The sequence below is a fragment of the Mytilus galloprovincialis genome, chromosome 4, assembly GCF_965363235.1.
Source record: "Mytilus galloprovincialis chromosome 4, xbMytGall1.hap1.1, whole genome shotgun sequence".
In the NCBI taxonomy this organism is placed as follows: domain Eukaryota; kingdom Metazoa; phylum Mollusca; class Bivalvia; order Mytilida; family Mytilidae; genus Mytilus; species Mytilus galloprovincialis.
Genome location: NC_134841.1, coordinates 101,931,360 through 101,959,354, shown reverse-complemented (window position 1 = coordinate 101,959,354; position 27,995 = coordinate 101,931,360). Strand labels below are relative to the sequence as shown.

General features: G+C 32.5%; 3 protein-coding genes across 5 annotated transcripts; 2 read left to right on the top strand and 1 right to left on the bottom strand.

The window, feature by feature from the left end:
* Nucleotides 1-685: 685 nt before the first annotated feature.
* LOC143073650 (uncharacterized) lies at nucleotides 686-11,219 on the top strand. 3 transcript variants are annotated; one of them, XM_076249339.1, is made up of 4 exons: nucleotides 686-770; nucleotides 6,070-6,147; nucleotides 7,114-7,752; nucleotides 10,593-11,219. In XM_076249339.1, the coding sequence occupies exons 2-4, from the start codon at nucleotides 6,144-6,146 to the stop codon at nucleotides 10,718-10,720; spliced, it is 771 nt and encodes a 256-aa protein (XP_076105454.1). In that variant the 5' UTR covers nucleotides 686-770; nucleotides 6,070-6,143; the 3' UTR covers nucleotides 10,721-11,219. The 3 variants fall into 3 exon arrangements, with proteins under 3 accessions (XP_076105454.1, XP_076105455.1, XP_076105456.1); XM_076249340.1 differs by lacking the exon at nucleotides 686-770 and adding an exon at nucleotides 2,916-3,103; XM_076249341.1 differs by lacking the exon at nucleotides 686-770 and adding an exon at nucleotides 3,164-3,229.
* A 539-nt stretch (nucleotides 11,220-11,758) lies between these two features.
* LOC143070888 (uncharacterized) lies at nucleotides 11,759-15,552 on the bottom strand. Its single transcript, XM_076244996.1, has 3 exons — nucleotides 14,581-15,552; nucleotides 13,387-13,424; nucleotides 11,759-11,886 (listed from the first exon to the last, which is right to left on the bottom strand). The coding sequence occupies exons 1-2, from the start codon at nucleotides 15,491-15,493 to the stop codon at nucleotides 13,393-13,395; spliced, it is 945 nt and encodes a 314-aa protein (XP_076101111.1). The 5' UTR covers nucleotides 15,494-15,552; the 3' UTR covers nucleotides 11,759-11,886; nucleotides 13,387-13,392.
* Nucleotides 15,553-20,375: 4,823 nt separating this feature from the next.
* On the top strand, nucleotides 20,376-22,218 carry LOC143070887 (uncharacterized). The gene is made up of 2 exons (XM_076244995.1): nucleotides 20,376-21,297; nucleotides 22,069-22,218. Coding segments are annotated over exons 1-2 (870 nt in total). The 5' UTR covers nucleotides 20,376-20,428; the 3' UTR covers nucleotides 22,070-22,218.
* Nucleotides 22,219-27,995: the final 5,777 nt, after the last annotated feature.

The following is a 27,995-nucleotide window of genomic DNA, read 5'->3' as shown; positions in this document are numbered from 1 at the left end:
TATTTAACATTGTCATAAAAGTGCGAGGTTTGATTAGCCACAAAACCAGGTTCAACCCAACATAAAATGTCCTATAACAAGTCAGGAAAATGAAGCTATTATCTTGTAGTTCGTTTCTATATGAGCCTCATTGTCGTTAGTTTTTTGTTGCACTTCAGTGTTTCTGTTGTTTCGTTTTTTTCTACTTGTAGTTGAGGTATTTCCTCAGTTTTAGTATGAGACTCGGATTTGTTTTCTCTTAATGAATTTATGACTTCGGTATACTCTTGTTGCCTTTATTTTACATTTATTTTCGGCCAGAGCATACATTCATGTTTTTCATCCGAAGGACTTCCTTTAACTTTTATCTTATTCTTTGAACGTTAAAGTTCAAAATATATGCCGCAGTTTTTTTTAAATAAAGCATTGCTTTTTTATATGTTTTAAAAAAGCGTAGTAATAAAAAAAGTAAAGAACACGAATGATTTTATTCACTCTAACATTTACATGGACACAGACCGTAACATAATAAACATACAGAAATAAAGATTTTTCTATTATAATTTATCTTCGTATAGCTGAAAAGAATTATTTAAATTTTCACCCTTGATCTTATTTCCTTTTTACGCATTTAATTTCAAAGATAAATTTGCATTTCCAAATCAGGCACTTAAGCAATTTAAATGTCATATTTACAAATACCTGATGTACAGTTCGTTCACCCGTACATATTCTAAACAATACACTAAATGATTACATAGATAGATGAATATACATTTGATATCGGAAATGTAAGTATTTTAAGATTTTCATGTTACATTTTATAATACTGAACGCATGAAGTTGACAATATATTTTCATATTTCTTATCAATGAACTGTTAGGCGCATTACGCTGACCCCAATTCCGTTGATCGTCAAAGAAGAGAACAGGATTTAAAAACAATGGATAATATCTTTTCACGTGACTAGCAGACGACGCGTTGTCTCGCTCCTTTTGCATTTTTTTTGGGTTCAAGCGATTTGCGTGTTTCCTTGCTTTGTTTCTTTCTAATCGATTTACGAGATTTGAACATCGATAAACCACTGTCATCTTAATTATATATGTCTATAATTTCAAGCACTTTATAGACTCACGCTAATTTTCAATCAAACCAGGTGACAATTTCGGTTGATGTGTTTTATCATTTGATTTTGCCATAGGGACTTTCTGTTTTGAATTTTTCTCGGAGTTCACTATTTCTGTGATTTTACTTTTTATTCTCAATATCTCATGTATTACAGAGGAATTAAAGTAAGAAAATAACAAATGTATGCAATACTGTGAAATATCAAAATATAGAGACACATAAAAAATACCAAGCTCAAAGGAAAATTCGAAATGGAAAGTTCCTTATCAAATGGTAAAATCATAAGCTAAAACACATCAAACAAATGGACAACAACTGTCATGTTCCTGACTTGGTACATGGTATTTTTAAAGTATAAAATGGTGGATTGAACCTTGTTTTATAGCTAGATAAACCTCTCACTCGAAATATTCCATTATATTGACAACAATGTTCAAATAAAAACATACAGTCAAAGTAAATAAATTAGTCAAATAGTTATCAAAGGTACCAGGCTTATAATTTGATACGCCAGACGCGTCATAAGACTCATCAGTGACGGTCAGATAAAAATAGTAATTAAGCAAAACAAGTATACTAAACCCCTAACGGGAAGGATTGTGCCTGATGTTCATATGATGAAATCATAATCTTTCAGTCAGTTTAATTGAAGTCTGGAGCTGGCATGTCAGTTAACTGCTAGTAGTCTGATGTTATCTATGTATTATTGTCATTTTGTTTATTTTCTTTGGTTACATCTTCTGACATCAGACTCGGACTTCTCTTGAACTGAATTTTAATGTGCGTATTGTTATGCGTTTACTTTTCTACATTGGCTAGAGGTATAGGGGGAGGGTTGAGATCTCACAAACATGTTTAACCCCGCCGCATTTTTGCGCCTGTCCTAAGTCAGGAGCCTCTGGCCTTTGATAGTCTTGTATTATTTTAATTTTAGTTTCTTGTGTACAATTTGGAAATTAGTATGGCGTTCATTATCACTGAACTAGTATATATTTGTTTAGGGGCCAGTTGAAGGACGCCTCCGGGTGCGGGAATTTCTCGCTACATTGAAGACCTGTTGGTGACCTTCTGCTGTTGCTTTTTTCTATTGTCGGGTTGTTGACTCTTTGGCACATTCCCCATTTCCATTCTCAATTTTATAGATTTAAAGAGCATTGAGATTGAGGACTCAAATTTCCCAAACGTGTAAAATACGGTATGGTAAAAATAGGGATACAGAAGTCAACATTGTGTTATAATCTTACTCACTATAAAAACATACAATTATGTCAACAAAGAAAATTCATTTGAACATATTTTACTGAGTTTATCATTATATGTTACCTAGCAACTTATCATTATCATTTATAAAACATTCTTCCCTTCAGCTGTGAGGTAGCTTTACAAATAGGTATTTAGTCATTATGTTTATGTATATCATAATATGTCGCGTATTTTTAAATATTATATCGTATTGGAAAGGGGTTGCACAAGCTTAGCCTGTAACCCAATCCAAGTATTTATTTTGACTTATATTGGTTACCCTGAAGTATGTTTACTTATGAGTATTTATGCATACATATAAAAAGCCTTTTATTCAATATTTTAATTACATTTAAAAAAAAAAATATTTAGAAGTAAATATTTAATGTTATCAGGTCTTGAATAACTTTAATGACTATTGAATTTACAACTATTGAATAAAATTGTTGATACTATGTGTTAAACATGTCCGACTACAATAACCTCATTATTTTTACGCATTTAAAATACCTGTAAATTTATTTATACACGTTTGTATTTTTAAATTTAAGGACACTGTCATATTCGTTCAGTCAATTTGAAAAAAATAATGTAAATAATTGAAAATATTCATGATTTTTGTTATGGATTGTTGTAACCCACGACCCGATTATACATTGTGACTGATAACATGACAAAATGAATTTACAAATATATTATAATCATTATAGCATTTAAAATGAGGATGTTTACATTTGTATTTTGTGGTTCAAGGTAAGTTTTAATAGAGTAAAACATTATTGATTATTTTATTATCAAAAGATAACAGAGAAGATTATTTTAAGAATTATTAAAGATGACTACTTTGTTTACTCTCGTCAAGTATTTGATCCAACTGTTGTAAGTTGTCAACTTATTTTGCTTAGCGGAACCACTGCTTTGTAATAAAATTAAAACGCGAAATTATTGATTTCTTATTCATCAATTTTATCGATTTGCAATTGCGGACCTCTGTGACTGAGTGGTATTGTATAACTTGTGTCAAGCTATTGTATCACTAGCGCGTCAACACCGATTCTTATCTTTATTTACCTTTATCATATATTTAGTACAAAATACAGCTATTTTGTATATCTAATAAAGGTTGTTTTTCCAGTCTGTATCACCTACCCTGTATCGCATACCCCGTATCGCATAGCTAAACCCGTATCGCATACCCCGTATCGCATGGTAAAACCCGTATCGCATACCTTTTTTTTTTTTTTATTTTTCTACACAAGTTTTTTGTTTTGTTTTTTTTTGCTTAAGAAAAAATTTCCTCAAAATAGGTAAATTTTTTGAATGACATCATTGTTTGGTATGTGACGTTCCGAACGTCAAGTTTTCATATTTTATGTGACGTCACGAACATCAAGTTTGCATATTTTTTGGCACACTAAATGCAACTATAAAAAATACAAAACACTCAAATAAATACAATAATAAACAAAATATTTTTAAAACAGCAGCAGGCAAATGGTAAGGTAACCCAGGTGCTTTGTATAAGCAGTTATTTTAAGGCTTTGAACCAAGACAAAAGCAGAACTGAAGGTAACCCAGTGCTAATCTATCGGGATCAGAAAACAGTTCATATAATATAATACTCTTCTGTTGAAATATATGATAAAGCGTATAATACATGGCAAAATCCGTATCACATGCCGTATCACCCTCGACCAATATCATCCCTCGGGCCTAAAGGCCCTTGGGCTGATATTGATGTCTCGGGATGATACGACATATGATACGGATTTTGCCATGTATTATTCTCTATATATTTGCTAGTTTCCTGCCGAAGGTCGGTAGTTATTTCGATCACTTCGGCTTGCTACACCAATATTAACAATGAAAAATTACCAAAAGACAAACAATAGTTTACAAAACACAACATAGAACAATAATGACCAAGCAAAATGCACCCTCATATGTTCATATATCATTGCCTCTTTAGTAAAACTTTATTTAATTGTGAAATATACACACAGGGAAGTGATATAAATGCTGTTTATTCTTTTGTTACTGATAAGACATTTGTTTTTATTAACGATATTAATATGTTGCAGGATGCCATTTATTGTGTCAGGTGTTATCTTATATATAGTTCGTTTCTGTGTGTTTTACATTGTCGTTTTGTTTTACACTTTAGTGTTTCTGTTGTTTCGTTGTTTTCCTCTTATAATTGATGTATATCCCTCGGCTTTAGTTTGTAACCCGGATTTGTTTTTTTCTGTCAATCGATTTCTTAGAGCGCAGAGGTTGCGTTAAGGTTTATGTACCCTTCTGTAGCCATTTTTGTACGAACTTTTCAAACCTCAATTGTATCAATACTACAGATATAATGAATAATAGAGATAGGCCAATTAGTACATTTTCCAAGGGGAAACTTGATGCAAAGCATTATTTTTTACTGTTTCATTGCATTTGATAGAAAAAGAGGACTTTGTGGCAAATAAATCAAGATTTTTATAGAAAATCCACAGCCTTTAATACAGAGATTTTTGTTATAAAATTTGAAACATTTACGTACTCACTTGATTTTCTATGATGTGCTAGTGTTTATTTTTTACAAAAAGTTCTAAGCAAACTGTAAATTCCAAAACACTTCGTGCTGAGTCACTAAAGTCTAGCGCACCCTAAAAGGTGTACTTGATTTTGGTCATATTTATATTTGTTTTAACAAATAACTACATTAATAAACTTGTTTTAAGGAAATCAATGCTAGCACTGCATGCAATAAACCTATATATATCAGTCATCAAATTGCCAAATATGAGAGTACAAGGATAAAGGCTGTGGATTTTCTATAAAAATCTTGATTTGTTTGCCACAAAGTCCTCTTTTTCTAATAAATGCAATAGAACAGTAAAAAATAATGCTTTGCATCAAGTTTCCCCTTTGAATATGTACAAAATGGCCTATTTCTATTATTCATTATATCTGTAGTATTGATACAATTGATGTTTGAAAAGTTCGTACAAAAATGGCTACAGAAGGGTACATAAACCTTAATAATAATCATTTGATAGACCTTCTTGTTTTTAAAATATTTTAAATACGATGCACTAATGGGTATAAAATATTCTATACCCATTAGTGCATCGTATTTAAAATATTTTAAAAACAAGAAGGTCTGTCAAATGATTATTATTTAAAACACAGTTTAAAATGTTCGAAGCTGTTGTCTACATATCCCTTTAGCATCGACAAAGGTTTGAGAAGCAAAAGAGGAACATATATCCACAGACTGTATAGCCAAAAGTAAACTTAATTAAATACCGGTGTTCAATAGTCACAAATCGATTGAGAGAAAACAAATCCGGGCTACAAACTAAAACCGAGGGAAACACATATAACTATAAGAGAGAAAAACACTAAAGTGCAACAAAAACAAACGCGAACATTCATAGAAACGAACTATTTGATATCATTTGCCCTATTCCTGACTAGGTAAAGGACAATTTAAGAAAAAAACAACCTAGAGGGTTATTTTGTTTAATGGCTAGCTTAACGCGTATCACAAGCAGACATAACTTATAGCTGAACTTTGCCAAAAGGGAATTGGAAGCTGTTTTAATGAAGAAATACTTAGTCGGTTTTATACTTTTATTCTTTTGTTCATGTTTAACTATACACGTGTTTATATTGTTCAAACAGTTAAACCACAGTTTACTTAAAGTTGTTTCTAATTTTCCTTTGTACAGAAATAAAAAAGCCACCCAAAATAAAATCTATACCCAGAAAAAACTACCAGAAGGAATGCACAGTCTGGCATAAAATGGGTAAGTATTTACAAAAGTGAACGTTCCTTTGATCTATATACGGTTTCAAAAGAGACATCATTACATGAGTATCATACCGTTACGTTTATAGACTAATGAATTTACACAACATAAAACTTGAACACGGTCACTTTGGTTTGTGGTTATTTTCATATGATTCACATTTGAAAGTAGTAAATTAGAATCTTTATACAAAAGAATATAAGGAAAACATGATCCTGAAAAATACTTTTTTTATAAAAGTGTTGCCCATGAAGTACAATTCTAACCATATGAGAACACAATGAATACACAAATCCCATAATTTATGATGTTATGCTTTTGCGTAGCTATTCATATAAAACTAGGTATTTTATGTATTATTTGCTAAGTCTTGAGCATGCAATATTAGTCGAAGGTATAACGGGGTATTAAGCGTGGATTGCTAAGAGGTTGGAATATTATTGTTGTCTCATTCTGACTTGTTAGGTAAATATTCGATATTCGTATCACAATTATAGGATTTATTAATTATAGATATTTGGATAGGAAAACACTCCACAAAGGTACTAAGGTACTAGTCTTATAACTTTGTACATCATACACGCGTTTCGTCTACAATGGTTTGATGTTACGGCCACGTATCTAAAAATAAGAAGATGTGATATGATTGCCAATGTGACAACTCTCCACCAGACAATTTTACATAAAAAGTAATAACTATAGGTTGCAGCACAGCCTTAAACAATAACCAAAACCCATACAAATAGTCAGCTATAAAAGGCCCCGCAATGACACATGTAAAACAATTCAAACTAGAAAACTAACAGACTGATTTATTAACTAGACGAAAAACGAAAAAAAATATATATTATGTATAGCAACAAACGTAAAAATGTAGACGTTGGAAATATAAACACCTCTATACAAATTATACTTTATTTTCATTGGTATCAAAATTTCTCATTAATGAGAAATATTTTATAGGTCCAATTGCCATTGTGTTGATCGTGGTAGCTTGTGTGGTTGTTGCTATTGTGTTTTGTGTCTTATTCTGTAAGAAACATAACGAGAGCGACTTCCGTCATTGGACAGAATGGTATTGTTGTAGTTGTTTTGCAAAGTGTTTCGACAAGGAGGACTATTGTTGTGATCGTCTGTTTGGAAAAAGAACAAGTCCGTCGTCTGCATCCTCTGTGACAGATGGCATAATTGACGAATCTTTGTTTGATGAAATTCGAAGTGACACAGAGATATGTACATTAACTAAGAATGAATCATCGCATGCATTACATACGGTGCATTTCGAAATTCCTAAAACAGATAGTCAATTTTCATTTCAAGATTGTTCGGAACTGAAGGTAAATTTAACCTCGAATACTAGTACAAATTCCAGTTCCAATTTAGAAGGATCAACTCGTCAAGATTCAGGACTTGAAATAACTATTGAAAATACAAATCAAAAGAGTGACCGCCTACCCCTCAATGAAGTTGAATCAGACACATCGCCGATACAGATAGAGCAGCCAGCATTTAATACAGAAAGTCAAACATGTAACCATAACCAGACTATACCAGTCGCAGATATAGCCTCAATTATTAGAGAACAAAATCTTTTAATCGAAGGTATGTTGGTTAGAATTGTTTGTTCTGTATTTCAAGGGTAGACTTATGGATATCTGTTATTTAACCACGGTGAACGAATCTTTCGACCTTATAATACAAGAATCATTTATTTATTTAGCTTCCCTTACTATTGTCTCAAGTTTCTGATTAAAATTATTACAAAAGCACAAATGAACACTCGAAAAAAGTAAAATCACAAAAATATTGAATTGCGAGGAAAATTTAAAACGGAAAGTCCCTAATCAAATGGCAAAATGAAAAGCTCAAACACATCAAACGAATGGATAACAACTATCATAATCCTGACTTGTAACAGGCATTTTCTTATGTAGAAAATTGTGGATTGAACCTTATTGGAGATAAAGGATACTACAGATACAGTTAAGTCGGCTTCATATCTTGACTTACATCTAGAAATTGACAATGAGGGTCGGTTGAAAACAAAACTTTACGACAAAAGAGATGATTTCAGCTTTCCAATTGTGAACTTTCCATTTCTAAGTAGCAACATTCCAACAGCACCTGCATACGGGGTATATATCTCCCAATTGATACGATATTCCCGTGCTTGCATTTCCTATCATGATTTTCTTGATAGAGGGTTACTGCTCACAAGGAAGCTATTAAACCAAGAGTTTCAAATGGTGAAGTTGAAATCATCCCTTCGTAAATTTTACGGACGCCATCACGAGTTGGTTGACCGTTATGGAATAACCGTTTCACAAATGATATCGGATATGTTCCTTTCGTCGTAACTACAATCCCCTTCCCTTTCATGAATGTGACCTACCGAATTAGACTATTTACCGGATTTGTAATCACATAAGCAACACGACGGGTGCCACATGTGGAGCAGGATCTGCTTACCCTTCCGGAGCACCTGAGATCACTCCTAGTTTTGGTGGGGTTCGTGTTGTTTATTCTTTAGTTTTCTATGTTGTGTCATGTGTACTATTGTTTTTCTGTTTGTCTTTTTCATTTTTAGCCATGGCGTTGTCAGTTTGTTTTAGATTTATGAGTTTGACTGTCCCTTTGGTATCTTTCGTCCCTCTTTTATAGCTACCTAAACCTCTAACTTGTATGACAGTTTCATCAAATTTCATTATATTGACCACGATGCGTGAACAAAACAAATAGACATGATTGGTTTTACAATACACTAGTAATTTGTTTGGGACCCTTATCTATGTTAAATCTACCTATAAACGATTGAAAGATTGTAAGTACTGGGACCGAATCCTTACCCTGACCGGCACATGGTTAGGTTAACATCCTGTAAACGTCACATAGATAGAAATTAAATAATTTTGTCTTTCAAAGTATAAAATCAAATAGTATATAGTTATTTTAGGCATATCCTCTGTGATTTTCCTTCTTTTAGAAATGGTTCACATTGTTTTTTCGATGTATGAAAGTTCTAAGATAAGATGTATTAATATTATTTTTGGAAAATATTTTGTATTCAAGATTCGTTACACAGGAAAGGTGAAAATTTCAATAACATAGTTTACATTAAGTTTTTCAATTTCTTTTCGTGAATGATTTAAAAGTAGGGACGAAAAATACCAAAGGGACAGTCAAACTCATAAATCTAAAACAAACTGACAACGCCATGGCTAAAAATGAAAAAGACAAACCGAAAAACAATAGTACACATAACACAACATAGAAAACTAAAGAATAAACAACACGAACCCCACCAAAAACTAGGGGGGATCACAGGTGCTCCGGAAGGGTAAGCAGATCCTGCTCCACGTGTTGCTTATGTGATTACAAATCCGGTAAATAGTCTAATTCGGTAGGTCACATTCATGAAAGGGAAGGGGATTGTAGTTACGACGTAAGGAACATATCCGATATCATTTGTGAAACGGTTATTCCATAACGGTCAACCAACTCGTGATGGTGTCCGTAAAATATACGAAGGGATGATTTCAACTTCACCATTTGGAACTCTTGGTTTAATAGCTTCCTTGTGAGCAGTAAATGATACCACGCAACAGTGTAAAAAAGTACAGGTAGACACGATATTATCCCTTGCTTAAATTGAATCTTCAAAATGTCTGGCTTCAAACTATGAACTAACGAATTGGCAAACAACAGTATACATATGATGATGACATTATATCATTATAACCTTTATCAATATTATAAAGCCTCAAAGAAAGATTTTAAGTACAATTTCTGTAATCATTAAAAAACTTTGGGTTAAATTACAGTTGCTATTAAGTGTAACAAGCGGAATAATAATTTTAAAATAAAACCCCAAACGTCACTGCAATCATGTGGCACTAACTGCAAAATGGACAGTTTACATCATTGGCGTTGATGTTAGGGCATAGAAAGTTGTTAAGGTAGATGAATTCAGAAAAGCGCCTCGGCATCATTGTTGTGTTTAATCCAAAAGTAGGATCAAACAGGCCAATTCAAACAAAACAAAAATCATTGAACAGTCATTCCCTAATCCTGTCCTATCATGAATATAACAATTATTTTTACTATCAAGGTCTAAAATATCAGGACGAATAAGAAACCGTTAACGTTGGATTTTGCAATAGTGAGTGATGTGGATAAGTAAGACAAAATGGGGATTGTTCACTAAAAAATATCCTCTAAATATGTGAATGTGTTGTTAAAAAATTATCTATTAAGTGGTATCGTTCTGAGGTTTCTTTGTTTTGCAATGATGGAGACAGTGTGTTGATCTGTTTAATATTTGCATGATTCACATTAAGACAAAAACTCAGTATTGTATGGGTATCTTTTTAATCATATTGATCATAACTAAATTATAGGGTTTAATGTTTTAATCAGAGACTGTGATAATTGTTTTTTTATAGGTGAAAATAAAATGATTGATTCCGACGTGATACTACCACCTAGCTATGCAGAGGTAACATTTGCTACATTGGATTTCTCAGTACAAATACCCCCGTCAGCGCCACCACTGGAAGAAATAAAGCCTTAATTTGGTGAAGTGCGCAGCAGGATTGAATTGTCTGTCTCTTCTAAAGTAGATACTTCTGCTATTGTGTTAATTGCACTGCATTTTTATATAAGATGACACAATTATAAGATTCAGCATTAAAAAGTGTATATATCTCTGGTGTTTTTGAGACAAAACAAGCTCCAAACTTCCACTAACAGCACGCTTACCTCAATAGAGCAATATTATCAACAAATAATAAGTTACTAGATTCAATATACTAGGAACCGATAAAGCTCGTTTATATCTTTTATCTATGGAATAACCATATGTAAGTAGTCTTAGGGGCAATTTGCTGATTTTTCGAAAGTGTTTATGGATAGTGATATCTAAAAACAAGTGCGAGAAACCTAGGGTAGAGGTGTTTCCATTCTAATGTTTATAATTTTCAATGTTTATACATTTTGAAAGTATGTTTTGTAATATGTTTTCATTTGAATTGCAAATACAAGCTTTGTGAAAAAAATATTACAATTTCGTATGTTATAATATATATATTTAGTAGACTCGATAGGCTCATGTGTGATGAATTTACACATCCATGTGTCTATTACACCAAATGCAATTACTATTAAAGTACTTAGAAATTCAGTGGCTGAATACTTTTCTTTATCTTTGATCGTTGAAAATCATTTTTCTGACTTCTCATCCCATTAAAGTTCTATACATGTACATTCTATATCATGAGAGACCTAGGCAAGACACGTTTCAACTACTTCTCAACATGCATTCGGAGGTCGACATATGATCTTTAATCCTAAACTAAAAAACCAAAAAAGTAAAATCGCATGAATACTGAAATTCAAAACGGATAGACAGTAATATAATGGCAAAATCAAAAGATCAAACGAAAGGATGACAATTGTCATATTCCTGACTTGGTACAAACATTTTCGTAAGTAGAAAATTGTGGATTAAACCTGGTTTTATAGCCAACAAAACCATTTGTCAAGTTTAAATGTATTTCTCAAAATACAGTCAATAAACTTTTAATAAGGCTAAATAAAACATTAAAGATCCTAGAAATATTTTTTTTATTTAAAACATCTTCGGGCGTCTAAAATGGTATATATAATGAAATAATATATGCTATAATACATATAAGGACAATTTTCTTCATCAGTTATGTCATTGATATTAATTGATTTCTGAAATGTAAAAAAAATGAACATAAAAACAACGGAAATCGCTTCACATAATTTTAAAAGATGTTTAAAGAATACATATTGTTCAAACTTCACCGACTTTGTTGACCATCGATTATAGTGCCTATTTTTTTGTCGATTTGATTATTAATTTGAGCCGAATATATTTTTTGTTCTACATGTATTTTTCTCTCAAATTTCTACCATACACAACTGCATAGAACAAACTTTTTGTGATAGTCATATGTTTTGATGTTTTAAATATATAGATGTTTCTAAGGTTGTTAAGTTCGGTTACATATTATTTCTTCCTTTTGATGCTACTTAATGGGTAGAGATGTTACTGAAGCTAAAAGCTTATAAATATGTTTGACAACAACGTTTTCGATCGTTGGAATAAAACAGAATAAGGTACACGGGCACTGACGGACTCGACAATAATCTCCGTAACCTTGCATCTTCAAACCCTTGTACTACGAGTTGATATTCTCAATTTGCAAGCTCAAAACTTTGTAATATAAAGAAGTAACTACTAAAGTAATAAAAGCTCACCTTTCCTAATATTAACAAAACCTCTATTTTTGAAGAGATACATGGTAAAACGATACCGAAGGGTCTATGGAGGCCATACAAAGCTCTCGATATGATTCAAAACTTCCAATACATGGGATAAGAAATTTCGAAGTTGCTTGAAATTTTTTGTTGCTATTAGCTTCATACTAAATACATGACATTTAAAAAAAAAGATAGTTCTGATTGTTGTCGGACAGTGTGACAAAGAATGGTGCTATTGAAAGAGTAAATGAATCTGGAATAGGTTAGAGAGATCAGTAGATAAAGTAAAATCACAAAAATACCGAACTCCGAAATAAATCAAAACGGAAAGCCTTTAATTAAATGGAAAAATTAAAAACTCAAACACATAAAACGAATGGGAAACAACTGTGATATCTTTACTTGGTACAGACATGTTCTTATGTAGAAAATGGTGGATAAACTTGGTTTTATAGCAAGCTAAACCTCTCAACTGTATGACATGCGCATAGAATTCCATTATAATGGCAACGGTGTGTAAACAAAACAAACGGACATAATAAGTAAAAAAGTCAAAAATAGAAATTATACACGGAAGAAATTGGAATTGTGATCAGTATGGGTATTCCAGACGCAATGGATTTATATATTGCTATATTGTATGCTATCAATTGAAACCCAAAATGTAGAAAAAGTAGAAAGACCGTGGTCAGACGTAGGACGACATGCTCAGCTCATTAAGCACGAAACTTAATATTGAGCAACATTGGGGTCAATGATGTTCAAAAATAATTTCTGTTGAATATATTGTGTGCTATAAAAGCCCTTTTTGTATTTTTGATGTACACGATTTAAATACATATACATTGTCAGTATTAATATCATTTGATTTATGATTTATGATTTTTCCTTTGAATCTGAAAACCTTTTTGTAACGTACAATTTGGCTGCCAGTTATAACCATCTTACCTCGCTTTAATATTTAGAACCGTATCGCTGATTTTTGCCTAAAAAAGAGGAAATTATACAGAATTAGGACATTTTTTTCACATTTTTGGTTTAACAGTTTTGTTTACTTTGTCCCTCTTTTATACAGTGAGATAAAACACTAAGGTGCACTTTGGTTAACTAATAACCTAAGAGTTATTTAAGGTACCAGGTTTATAATTTGATACGCCAGACTTATCAACGACGCTCATATCAAAATAGTAAGATAGCCAAACCAAGTGTAAAGTTGAAGAGAACTGAGGACCCGAAATTCAAAAAGTTGTGCATAATACTGCTAAGGTAATCTAAGACTGGGATAAGAAAATCCTATGATTTTCGAATGATTCATTCTTTTGTAGACATTTATTTATAAAAATGACCATATAATTGCTATGCATGTCAACACAAGTGCTGACTATTGAAAAAAACCTTTGCAGTTTTTTTTGAATTGACACCAATAAACGCCTTGTATAGGCATTTCATTAGCTTATTTCTAAATTATTTACTGGATCGAATCAAGAACGATTAATGCAAATGAAAAACTGTGCTATGAATCCAAGAAAGTCACTATCAATAAATAGTTCAAGTTTCGCGCATCAAGGAATGAACATGTCTATACACATACTAATTTTACTAAAACATTTAATGTTTTAATTGTTTAACTATTTGATTCGATGATGGCTGAACATCATCATTAATTAGCGACTTTGAAAGTCAAGAATATTTCAGTCTAACTTCCGATTGGTTTTAATCGTCAATTTTAGTAAAAAAAAGAGAGTGTGTATGTTTTCTTTATAATGATTTATTTTCGTGTGGAGTTTTATGTTTTGATGTTACAAATGTTTCTTGAGAATGTGATCTCTTACAACTTTATATCTTATGCAAACTTTTGGCTCTATTTGAAAGCTTTATTATTATAAGCACCCCTAATTTTTGGTGGGGATCGTGTTGTTTATTCTTTCGTTTTCTATGTTGTGTCGTGTGTACTATTGTGTGTCTGTTTGTCCTTTTCATTTATGGCCATGGCGTTGTCAGTTTATTTTCGATTTATGAGTTTGACTGTCCCTCTGGTATCTTTCGTCCCTCTTTTATATATATTACCATATACATTTCCGGACTGTGCGTTATAAGTTTGATCATATTTTCCCCCATAGTTTGCACTCTGTTTACACTTACCGTAGCTTGTATCTTGACCACCATATTGACCACCGTAGCTTGAAGCTTGTCCACCATAAGTGACACCATATCCTGAACCCTGTCCACCATAGTATGCTGCTTGTCCGCCATATTGACCACCATAGCTGGAAACTGGTCCACTATAAGTGACACCATATGCTGAACCCTGTCCACCATAGTTTGTTGCTTGTCCGCCATATTGACTGCCGTAGCTTGGAGCTTGTCCACCATAGGTGACACCATATCCTGAACCCTGTCCACCATAGTTTGTTGCTTGTCCGCCGTATTGTCCTCCATAGCTTGGACCCTGTCCACCTCTTCCTTTTCCACCTCCGCGTCCACCGCCGATTCCAACTACAATTCCACCTCCGAGTCCACCACCGTATCCGCCTCTGCGTCCACCTCCGAGTCCCCCTCCGCGACCACCTTTGAATCCACCGCCATTACCACCTCCATGTCCACCTCCGCGTCCACCCCCGATTCCAACTACAATTCCACCTCCGAGTCCACCGCCGATTCCACCTCCGTGTCCCCCTCCGCGACCACCTTTGAATCCACCGCCATTACCACCTCCATGTCCACCTCCGCGTCCACCTCCGATTCTACCTCCACCGCCGTGTCCTCCTCCACGTCCACCTCCGAGTCCACCTCCGAGTCCACCACCGATGCCACCGCCGGTTCCAATCCTTACAAGAGGGCTATCTACTGCGAGTGCAAATGCTTGTCCACGTAAATGTTGTGGAAGACCAGTGAAATATGGTATCGGTTTGTCTTGTTCATTCCAGGTTTTACTATACTTCGCTGGTAGAAATCTGGTAACACCAAGATCAATGTATGTTGGGCCTTTGTATTTAGAGCTTCCATTGGCAACTGCCGCATAACAAACACACAGGACAAGGATAAACATATTCATGATGAAACCTTTAATAATAAGTATGCAATTTCAAAATTACCGTTCAAGTGTATATAAACTGTCTTACTTTCAATACTTAAAAAAGTAAATAATGATGATAAATATATTAAAAAAGCATTACAACAATTCTGTCTGATGATCTTCTTTATTTCGATAAAAATATCTAGAAAAAGTACATTCTAAGACATTGAGCATGATCCTGACAAAGTTTCGCGATGATTGTTATCAGTTATTAAACTATATATTTATACAGGTAGTGTTGCCTTATGTTGGTTTAGATTTCGCTGAGGGAAGAACAAATATTTGTCGATCTTACATTGGTGAGCTTAATGTAAGACCAAATAGATTTACATAATATTAGTGTTGTCAAATCGTACACTTTTGCCTATTCATTGCCGGTTAACCGGTAGTTTAAGTTAATGTTTGAAGGCCTTATCAAAAGTACCCTACACATCGATGTAAGAAGATGTGGTATGAGTGTCAATGTGACTACATTCCATCCAAGTCACACATTTACGTTTTTATAATACGATGAATGAAAGTTTGGTCTTTGCTTTTATAAGGCTTATCTGTGAAGCCTCCTGTCGAAGTTTTACTTTTAATAATCAAATACACGGTATCCATTATGGCGTTTGTACTAACTTCAAATTGAAAAATAAAAAAACGTCTTGATCTCGTAGAATTGAATATGTCTGAAACCGATGATTCTTCCATTTTGTCTTGTTGTCTCCAAAAATAATGCGAGGTGTTTTTTCAATTTAAAATTGATTAATCCTGATATTCATACCATCAAGTATACATTGATTACATTCACGTTGGTTTGCTTTTTACAGTTTTTGAATTAGTATATAGTTATGACAAAGACTTGCACGACGCACATTCACATGTAGGTCTACACAATATAAGATCAAAAGTGAAATAATGAAGTAAATCGTAAAATTTAATCGTATTACTGATTAAAAATTATTGTTAAAAAACATGAAACTAATTATGTTTCCTTAAGATCTTGCCCCGAGCTGAGAAACAAATTTTAATTAATTTTATATTTTTGTATTAACAATACCAATCAGTATACTGGACAGTTGATCCGTCAAATTAATTACCACGACAACATTTTTTAAAGAAAACACAACTATTTAATGATTTCAATACAAATTTATATGAAATCTATTTAAATTGAAAAAAAGTCCGGTTAACCGGTTAGATTTTTTGGTATTCGGTATTCGATCGTTCGAACGGTTAACCGGTTAACCGGTTAACCGTTGACAACACTACATAATATAGATAGGTATAAAAATGAGATAACTTTACGACTGTCGTTGGATAACCTGTGACTAAACAGGGTTAAAACCATAGTTCATATAATACTTCCTCTTTAATTAAGCCCACCAATGTAAGACCTGGAAATTTCCGTTAATTTTTTTTTGTATTTTCCTCAGTGTGATTTAAACCCATGCATCTAATACATCTTAGCAACACCACATCCATTGTGTATATTGCCCTAGACCACTACTGTAACACCTCCACAAGGATATTTACTGAACATATATTGAATAAAATATTTTTATATAAAGTTTAAGACGAAATAATAAATTCGATTACATATTATAGAGTCAGCCTTCTCCTTAAACAAGTACTCGTTTTGTTGCAAAAGAGGGACGAAAGATATCAGAGGGACAGTCAAACTTATCAATCGAAAATAAACTGACAACGTCATGGCTAAAAATGAAAAGGACAAACAAATACACAATAGTACACATGACACAACATAGAAAACTAAAGAATAAACAAAACTAACCCCACCAAAAACTAGGGGTGATCTCAGGTGCTCCGGAAGGGTAAGCAGATCCTGCTCTTCACATGTAAATTTCAAAAAACTTTGACTAGTTTATTATATTTAAATACCAATAATCATTATATTTTTTGGACAATTGTGACCTTACTGCAAACATAAGATGATATAATCAAGGTATTGTTAAAAATAGCAAGCCACAATGTCTATGTTTAAAAAAAAAAGAAGAAGATTTTTTAAGAGAACCCCGAATTTTTAAGGTTAATTGGAAAAAAAGAAAGATCTACAAGACAACTAGATTAATCTTACCGTGCTAGGTGAATGTCTGTAAGCACAGAATGAAAAAACACATCAAAGATATTTCTTTTAAACTGGTAGACACAGCCGCTCAATTATCATTGACACATACCTAAAATTAAAATTGATTTTAAATTACATATTCCTGTTGTCCCTCATTAGATACACTGAGATTGTACTCTTCGAGTCATTGGTTGCAATTCATCAATTAAAAGCCTTACTTTTAAAAAATAAAGTAATATAAATTATAAAACGAAAAACATTATTTTTCTTATTAGTCTATTGGACATGTTTTTTTGCCTTGATTTTAGAGCATAATAAAGAAAATAATGTATTCAAAGAGGTAAACCCACGTGTCTTATAATTATTTTTGTAGACTATGTAAGCACTTAAAATCAGGTTAATAGATTTAGGTAAACTCGGTACATGTCAAATAATGAGGAAATATGTTACTTTCCCATTAAACACATGCTAAGAAATCCCGGAAATCAGTAAAGGTTTTCCATAGTTTTGTAACATTTCATTATAATAATAAGGACATCGAGTGTGTTGTGATGTGTTGAGAACAACAAATTCCCGCGAAAATATCTGATACAGTTAAGTTGCATGAATGACCTAAAAGTATTGGAAACTATGAAACCTGCGTTTCTATTATTGTCTTAACATCGTCAATTTTTGAAAATAAAAAAGTCGAAGATAAATGGAAAGATTGTCGGGAACGGAAGATGCGCACTTATAGATTGTATGATCGGATGACTTTAAAATAAAGTTATTTATCGTGATATTTGGAACAAAAGACGTATTCTAAGTGGCTTTATATGAAAAGACTGACATTAATTACTTAATGTCGATACGAAAAACAAACGCCAATTGATATTGAATAATTAGGCTTCGTATCTATGATGAGTTTATTGCAAAGACTTATTCTTATATGAGCTTACATTATGTGGCAGTAATAGGAGAAGCATATTTCCTTTGGTTGAAGCTTTAATGGTAGATGATAACACCGAACAAATAAAATATTGAAGTTTTTATTCGTAATTATCGACTGGCAATAAGGAATAGTGAAAAATAAAGTACAGAGTTTTTTAGCACAAATTCCTTGCTTTAAGCTTTTTATGGGAAATCATAATTATAATCATTTTTTTTCAATACGAAAATAACCATGTATGTATTCGAAATTATATATATAGATTCTAGACCCTTGCCTGGCACAACATTGATTTTTCTTACTTTCATGTAACGCAGTTCATTTACAAACTTATAGTTTTATATCTGTATACATAGCACAAATAGTTATCAAAAGTACCAGGATTATAATTTAGTACGTCAGACGCGCGTTTCGTCTACATCAGACTCATCAGTGACGCTGATAAGTGTGAATTCTAGAATAAATCTGTAGATAAATTGTATAACCAATATTTAATCGCAAACTACTAGCTTGATTAGACAAGACCTAATTTTATAATATTCTTGAACTTTTTTTTTATTTTCTCTTCTATAATTTACCAGCGTCAGCGTTAGAGTCTATATGCATGTAGATCGATCAAATAGATTGATATTGAGTTAGAAAGTTGTTTATCTTAAATTGATAATAAATCTGTTTTTGTCTTGTATCAGTCAAAGTTTAATGATATGTAACACACGATTTATTTTGTTCAAAAGATCAAATTTATTAGTTCTAATTCATCTTGTATACTCAATTTTAATTATCATGGACATCAAATGCATTACGCTCTTTTATTATGTGATATTACGTATCACTATAAAAGTAAAGTTCAGCTGAAAAAAGTGGTAGAGCAGTCTAAAAAATTTGGAACTTTATAAGTGAGTATTTTTTTACCTTATTACATTTTTCTGAAAAAAAGGAAATACTACGAGTTCCGTCCATCAGACAAGACACGTTTTTCTTGATAAACTTTATGAACTTTATTTGAATCTAACGGAAGCAAAATAAATTAAAAAAACTTTGACTGAGGATAAAAACTAACAGACAATAATTAGAATTGCCAAACCGACCAATTTGTATACAGGGATTTACAAAGTACTCTAGCTACAGTATATGTACAATAATGATGATCCGGAAATTCAGTCAGTATGTTGTATTTGAATTCTATAAAAGCAGTGATTTCGTAGAAGACTGATATTCGTCCATCACTGATTGTTAAATCAATACTATGTACACGTTATTTTCTGTTAGCGCTACTTTAGCTTTATTGTTGTATGATACATATAAGAAACCAAATTCAAAAATTAAATTAACACGAAAATAGTTTGTATAATGTTATATTAATAGAATATGGAGTTATTTCAACATGTATCAATGAGATTGATCCGTGAATAGGAAATTTTCAATAACATCCAATTAAAAAATGTTATAATTTATAAATCTGTTTTGTACCGGTTCTAATAATTATACCGATATCAATCTTTGTCATACAAATGAAAAAACAAAATATATAAACGTAAACACATCTTTCAACTAGAAACTAGCTAAGATGTCGTGTACCAAGTCAGGAAAATGGCCATTTTTATATTATAGTTTGTTACTGTGTTTGTTACTTTTTGGTGTTGTGTTTCTGTTGTGTCGTAGTTCTACTCTTATATTTGATGTGTTTCCCTCAGATTAAGTTTGTAACCCGGATTTGTTTTTTTTTAATCGATTGATGAATTTCCAACAGCGATATACTACTGTTGCCTTTATTAGACATCTTCATGTTCAATTCATACTCATTTGAATCAAAGGAAAGCATATACAAAAGAAAATTCATAACGGCACTTAAACTATAAATTATACAACTTAATAAAGATTTATTTTTCTAGCAGGTTGAACAATTTTTCCAACAATGCTTCTGCTCATTATTGCTTGTGTGATAAGTGCTAGTTGTGCCACCAAGCTGAACTACAAATTTGTTGGCGAGAAATACGACCCAAACCCTCTACACGAAAGTGTATGGAAACAGGCCGGAGGCAGCGCTGGATACTTCCCACATCCAGGTCCAAGGTATATGCCATCAGTAGTTTTACCAAGACCAGGCATTGTTAACCCTAGAAACACTTACGTCGATTACTACAACCGTAATCTCCAAAACGGTTATGGTTATGGCAATGGTGACGGTCACCAAGGAGGAGGATATGGAGGGTATGGAAATGGTGGTGGCCAGAGTTATGTAATTGTCTCTGGGGGAAGCCAAGGTTATGGAAATGCCTATGGAGGAGGTCAGGGTTATGGAAATGCCTATGGTGGGGGTCAAGGTTATGGAAATGCCTATGGTGGTGGTCAGAGTTCTGGAATTACCTTTGGTGGTGGTAAGAGCTATGGAAACGCATATGGTGGTGGTCAAAGTTATGGAGTTACCTATGGTGGAGGTCAGGGTTATGGAGATTCTTATGGCAAAGGTCAGAGTAAAGGAAATTCCTTTACTTATGGAGGGTCTAGCAACAGTAACTACGGACAGGGATATGGTTACGGTGGCCAGGGGAACTCACGTGGGGGCGGTGTAAGAACTGTCTTTGCTCCTCAATTGTCTGGTATGATGAAGAACATGCGTATGTCTGGTATGGTAGGGAAAGTTATGGACGTAGCAGGCGGAGGAAAAGTAAGAATAAATAATATGCGACGTGGACATGGAGCAACTATTGTGCAAATGGACATTCTTAGACAACCAAGAGGAGGCAACAGACATAACAATAAATATAGAAATAACAAATACTGGTAAGTTTATTTTAATTGTCGGCATCTATTTATTGATCACAAAAAGATCAATTCAGGCCTAGGTTAAAAACAAAATGTCCTTATTTCGTCTTAAGTAACCAAAGAACAATAACATTTTAACCATATGATAAACAAATATATAGAATACTTGATTTAAAAACGTATAGACCAATTCTCAACAAAACGTAAAATCAATATTTGAAAATATTTAAAAAAAAAAATTGATGAATATTTGATTTAAAAATGTATACAATCTATTTTTTTTTTAACAATATATGATTAAATCTATGATTCGAGATATTTCAAATCTCTGATTTAGAAATATTTAGAATCTGTGATTAAAAAATGTATCAAATTCATAACTTGAATATATAAGAATTGAAGCAAATAAGTCTAAATCTTTCAAAAACAATATACTATAAAGTACAACATTTGGATCTAGAATATTGTTTACTTCGTCTGAAATAGCTGTCATTATTTGTTTTATTAAACCAATGAGCTATTACACATGTGCACACACCATATCGATTTATACGAAAACAAAGAAAACGGTTGCAATAAAAAAATATACACTTTATTAAACCGTCATGGTTAAAACAAAATTCATCTTATGTCTAACTAAATCAAAACTATTCGCACTTGCGTCGAGCCTGCCTTTTCCTTCTGTTTTTTTATAACAATTTCACATTGTTTAGACCACAAACAGTGACACGAACATAAGGAAGGACTTAATATTTCAATACTCATAAGTTAAAATATTTCTGATTGTAGAAGCATCAATAAAGAGGAATAGCCTGATTTCCTGACTGCGAGATTTAAATGTAACATTTGAAGCAACAAGACCCAAAGAGACAGCTTTATTATAATGTAAAATGAAACGTTCGTTGACCTCATATTTTGCATCAAAATAAATGTTCTTAACAATAAGTTTTGGTGGTTTTTACTTTCTTGTTATAGAGTTATGAGACTCATTTTGTTACAATGTTTGCGAACTCTTAGATATTCGTGTATTTGCAATTTAACGAATACTTTAAGATTTTACTTTGCATAATAAAGCGCATTTGTTATTTATCTAATAAGAACTGCAATCAAGACTGAAATCTAAAATATCGTTAAACAAAAATGTTTAATGCCACTGAAAAAAGGTATAACAAAATACCCATAAGAAAAAAAACAAACTCCAAGGCAAATTCAAAAAGGAAAAGCACATGAAATCTGACAAAATAAAACAATATTTACAATAAACTCATCTTAGATACCAGGTTTGAAATTTTGTAATTGTACCAGACGTGCATTTCGTCTATAAAAGAAGGACGAAAGATACCAGCGGAACAGTCGAACTCATAAAAGACCCATTAGTGACACTCGAATCAAAACAAGTTATAAGACCAAATAAAGTATGAAGTTGAAGAGCATTGAGCAAACGAGTGAAAACAACTTTTATATTCCTGATTTAGTACATGCATTTTGCAGAGAAAATCATTGAATTAGACTAGTTTAAAAGTTAGATAGATTTCCCATTAGTATAAGAAATGTGTATAATTCTTTATACTGCTTGTGGACGTTTCGTCCCCGAGGGTATCACCAGCCCAGTAGTCAACACTTCGGTGTTGACATGAATATCAATAATGTGGACATTTTTATAAATTTCCGGTGTACAAAACTTATAAATTTTTCGAAAAACTAAGGATTTTCTTATCCCAGGCATAGATTACCTGAGCCGTAATTGGCACAACTTTTTGGAATTTTGGATCCTCAACTTTGTATTTGTTTGGTTTTATAAATATTTTGATACGAGCGTCACTGATGAGTCTTATGTAAACTAAACGCGCGTCACTGATGAGTCTTATGTAAACGAAACGCGCGTCTGGCGTACTAAATTATAATCCTGGTACCTTTGATAACTGTTACATTGACAAATATAATGATCAACCAATTAGATATAATAGTTAAATGTTACAATAATTGGGATTTAGCAGTCAAAAATGTCTAAACACACATCAAAGGAATACAACACAACTAGCTAGACAATTCAATCAAACATACAAATAAATTCAACAAAAAATCGAATAAGAAATTTGACTGAAATGCACTTATTCAAAAATTATTGGAATAAAAATTGCGTTACAGTTTTGTCGCTAGATCTTACCATGATATACGTCAATTCTCGAAATATTATATACCGGAGGGCCAATATCTATGTTACAGACGAAAACAAAACATTAAATTAAAATTTGTGTCACAAAGCAGACGCAACAGTGTCATGAATTAGAAGTTCCGTTATAATCTAAGTTCTGAATATAATTCCGCTGGACGAAGTATAAAATAAAGTGTAATTTTTTGTAGACAATTTATCACTATAACATAAAAAAGGAATGTTCTGTAGCTATTAGTATTCAGTAAATAGTAAATTGACTTATTTTTCAATGAACTCGATCTCTATTTGATTGTTTATTCACAAAACGTCTACTGAAAATATCCTTTCCAATATTAAAAATTGCATCATTGTAAAACATCGTTTTAACAATTCAGCTAACAATCCAAATTTAGCTTCAGTGATACACATTATATCATATCACAAAAAACTTGGAATTACAACTATCAGTACACAGTAGTTATCAAAGGTACCAGGATAATGAACGTTTGAATACGAATCTTCATGGCTTATATAATGCGTTCAGTTTTTGAAAATCAAACTTTTATTGAGTCTAGTGTTTGGACATAGATTTATATGTAGGTTTCTTCAACACAATACACTTGGATCGAATTAATATTATTGTCGGCATATGCCATTTATTGTGTAACAAACTACTAGATTTGACTTGAGAATTATTCACCAAAAGTTTTGGTTTCAAGTGTTTAAGTTACAAAAATTTGATAAAGAGATAAAAATCATTGTTACAATCAAAACATATGAATTCCAAAAGAAGTAAGACCAGATGCGTGATGATAAGCGTCTACTTTATGTATGCATGATCCTGCCTTGCGAATACACACTGATCAACTGTCACAATCTGTAATAATACACAATTGATATCATTACAGATCAGGCATCTATTCTTGTATCTAAAGATATAGACAGTTAAACTTAAGTGTCAATTTCATGTGCTCTTTCTTATATCTCTTCATTATTACTTTTTTTTGTTCAAGTAGCACACCCCTGTTAATAAGGTCTATTATGATATCAATAGCGCAAACACACACGGCCGTAACGTGGATTTGTAAAATAAGGCAACAGTAGTATACCGCTGTTCAAAACTCATAAATCCATGGACAAAAAACAAAATCGGGATAACAAACTAAAACCGAGGGAAACTCATTAAATATAAGAGGAGAACAACGACATAACACTAAAATGTAACACACATAGACAAAATCCCACGAGAATAATATATATAACATCAAAACCAAATACATGAATTTGGGATAGACAAGTACCGTGACACGTCTTATCGCAATGTGAATTTACACTCAAAAATAAGAGAAAACAAACGACACAACGTTATAATGTAATACACACAGAAACGAACTATAATATAACAATGACCATATTCCTGACTTGGTACAGGGCATTTTTAAAGGAAAAAATGGTGGGTTGAACCTGGTTTTGTGGCATGCCAAACCTCGCACTTTTATGGCCATGTGAAATATAACATCAAAATAACAACACAGGACTACAATATAAATAAATTGGAGAACACAATAAAAAAGCCATATGATGCGCTAGAGGGTATTATAAATAAAGGCGACAGTAGTATATCGCTGTTCGAAAGACATAAATCGATCCGGGTTACAAACTTCAACCGAGGAAAACACATCAACTATAAAGGGAAAACAACGAAACAATAGAAACACCGAAGTGCCTCAAAAACAAAAGACAATGCAACACACACAGAAACGAACTAAGACATGGGATATTTACAATTGAAATACTAAATAGTGAATTCATAATGTGTGTCGTAAGTTCTTGTTTAAAGTCGGCCATCGTTATCAATAACTGAAATTGAAAGAAGTTTGAAAGAGAGAGGGACGACAGATACCAGAGGGACAGTCAAACTCATGAATCGAAATAAACTGACAACACCATGGCTAAAAATAAAGAGACAAACAGACAAACAATAGTACACATGACACAACATAGAAAACTAAAGAATAAACAACACGAACCCCACCAAAACTAGGGGTGATATCAGGTGCTCCGGAAGAGTAAGCAGATCCTGCTCCACATGTGGCACCCGTCGTGTTGCTTATGTGATAACAAATCTGGTAAATAGTCTAACTCGTTAGGTCACATTCATGAAAGGGAAGGGGATTGTAGTTACGACTTAAAGAACATATCCGATATCATTTGTGAAACGGTTATTCCATAACAGTCAACCAACTCGTGATGGCGTCCGTAAAATTAACAAAGTGATGATTTCAACTTCACCATTTGGAACTCTTGGTTTAATAGCTTCCTTGTGAGCAGCAACCCTATATTAAGAAAATCATGATAGGAAATGCAAGCACGGGTACTTTTTCTTTTGTCTCTAGAAGGTTCGGTTTGAAATTTACTTCAAATGAGTACAAAATAATTCGACCAAACAGTAGGCATATACAGACTTATTCAGAAAGGATATTGTTATGATTATTTTGTCAGATCATTAAAGATTGCACATTTTGGTATTAATATTGATTTGATCATAAGGTTTTTGGTATCGACAATAAATACATTTATTCTAAAACTAAATATTGGGCATGGTACGGTTGATGTTCTTCGCATATATCTTATGATACTAGTAGTATGATTACAAACTCCTAACGGAAGGGATTGTGCTTGATTTTCATATAATGAAGACATAATCTTTTAATAAGTTTAATTAAATCCTTGAGCAGGTATGCCTGTCTCTGATAAGCATTTTGCCTTATTTGTTTGTGTTGGTCTTCTCACTCACCAGTTGAACAGGTCCATCTGTATGTTTATAAACTTTATATTAAGAAGCTATAACTAATAATTCCAATAAAATGCACTTCCAAAATACAATATTTTATGAACACTTATAAAACAATTTTCACTGTGAACGAATTTAATTCTAATCATGTCATGACATTGCTTAATATACAAATAAGGTATTTGTAACTATTATAAAATGTGTTCATTTATATTTTTTTGTTTTAGAGCGCCATATTAATATGACCAGGATTTAAGCATTTCATTGTTTTCGGATATATGGAGTTACTTAAATGGTTTTGGATATCTGTAGGCCAAAGACAAACTTTATCGAGTGAGTTTCTCTTATATGAAATCGATAAGTTTTTATATCTTGTTAGTTTGTATCTAAAATAAATAAAACTTTCAGTTGATACACATTAGATTAATAAGCTAGAGTTATCCTTCTTTGTATTCGGTCTTTTCTCTCGACTTTATATTTTAACAATCATAATGAATGTTTGATTGCATGTAAGTATGTTTAAGTATATTGTATGATTGTGCATTTATGATAAGCATTGAATAAGTTGTTCGAAATGGACCTTGCCATAGAAAAACAGACTTTGAATTTGATTTGATTCGATTCCATGTAGTAAGAGAAATTTTATGTGGATAACAAAGGAAAATAACCAAAAACTAGAGGCTCTCAAGAGCCTGTGTCGCTCACCTTGGTCTATGTGCATATTAACAATGGACACAGATAAATTCATGACAAAATTGTGTTTTGGTGATGGTGATGTGTTTGTAGATCTTTCTTTACTGAACATTCTTGTTGCTACAATTATCTCTATCTATAATGAACTTGGCCCAGTAATTACAGTGGAAAATATTTCCTAAAAATTTACAAAAATTAACAAAAATTAACAAAAAATTATGAAAATTGTTAACAATTGACTCTAAAGAGCAATAACTCCTTAAGAGGTCAATTGACAATTTTGGTCATGTTGACTTATTTGTAGATCTTATTTTGCTGAACATTATTGCTGTTTACAGTTTATCTCTATCTATAATAATATTCAAGATAATAAACAAGATCTACAAAATTTCCTTAAAATTTCTTATTCGGGGGCAACAACCAAACAACAGGTTGTCCGATTTGTCTGAAAATTTCAGGGCAGATAGATCTTGACCTGATAATTAATTTTATTCATGTCAGATTTGCTCTAAATGCTTTGGTTTTTGAGTTATCAGCCAAAAACTGCATTTTACCCCTATATTCTATTTTAAGCCATGGCAGCCATCTTGGTTGGTTGGCGGGGTCACGCCACACATTTTTTAAACAAGATACTCTTATAATAATTGTGGCTAAGTTTGGTTAAGTTTGGCCCAGTAGTTTCAGAGGAGAAGATTTTTGTAAAAGATTACAAAAATTTACGAAAAATTGGTCAAAATTGACTATAAAGGGCAATAACTCCTTAAGGGGTCATCTGACCATTTTAGTCATATTAACTTATTTGTAGATCTTACTTTGCTGAACATCATTATTGCTGATTACATTTTATCCCTTTCTATAATAATATTCAAGATAATAACCAAAATCTGCAAAATTTCCTTCAAATTACTTATTTCAGGGCAGCAACCCAACAACCCGTTGTCCGATTCATTTGAAAGTTTCAGGGCAGATAGATTTTCACTTAATGAACAATTTTACTCCATGTCAGATTTGCTCTAAATGCTTTGGTTTCAGAGATATAAGCCAAAATCTACATTTCACCCCTATGTTCTATTT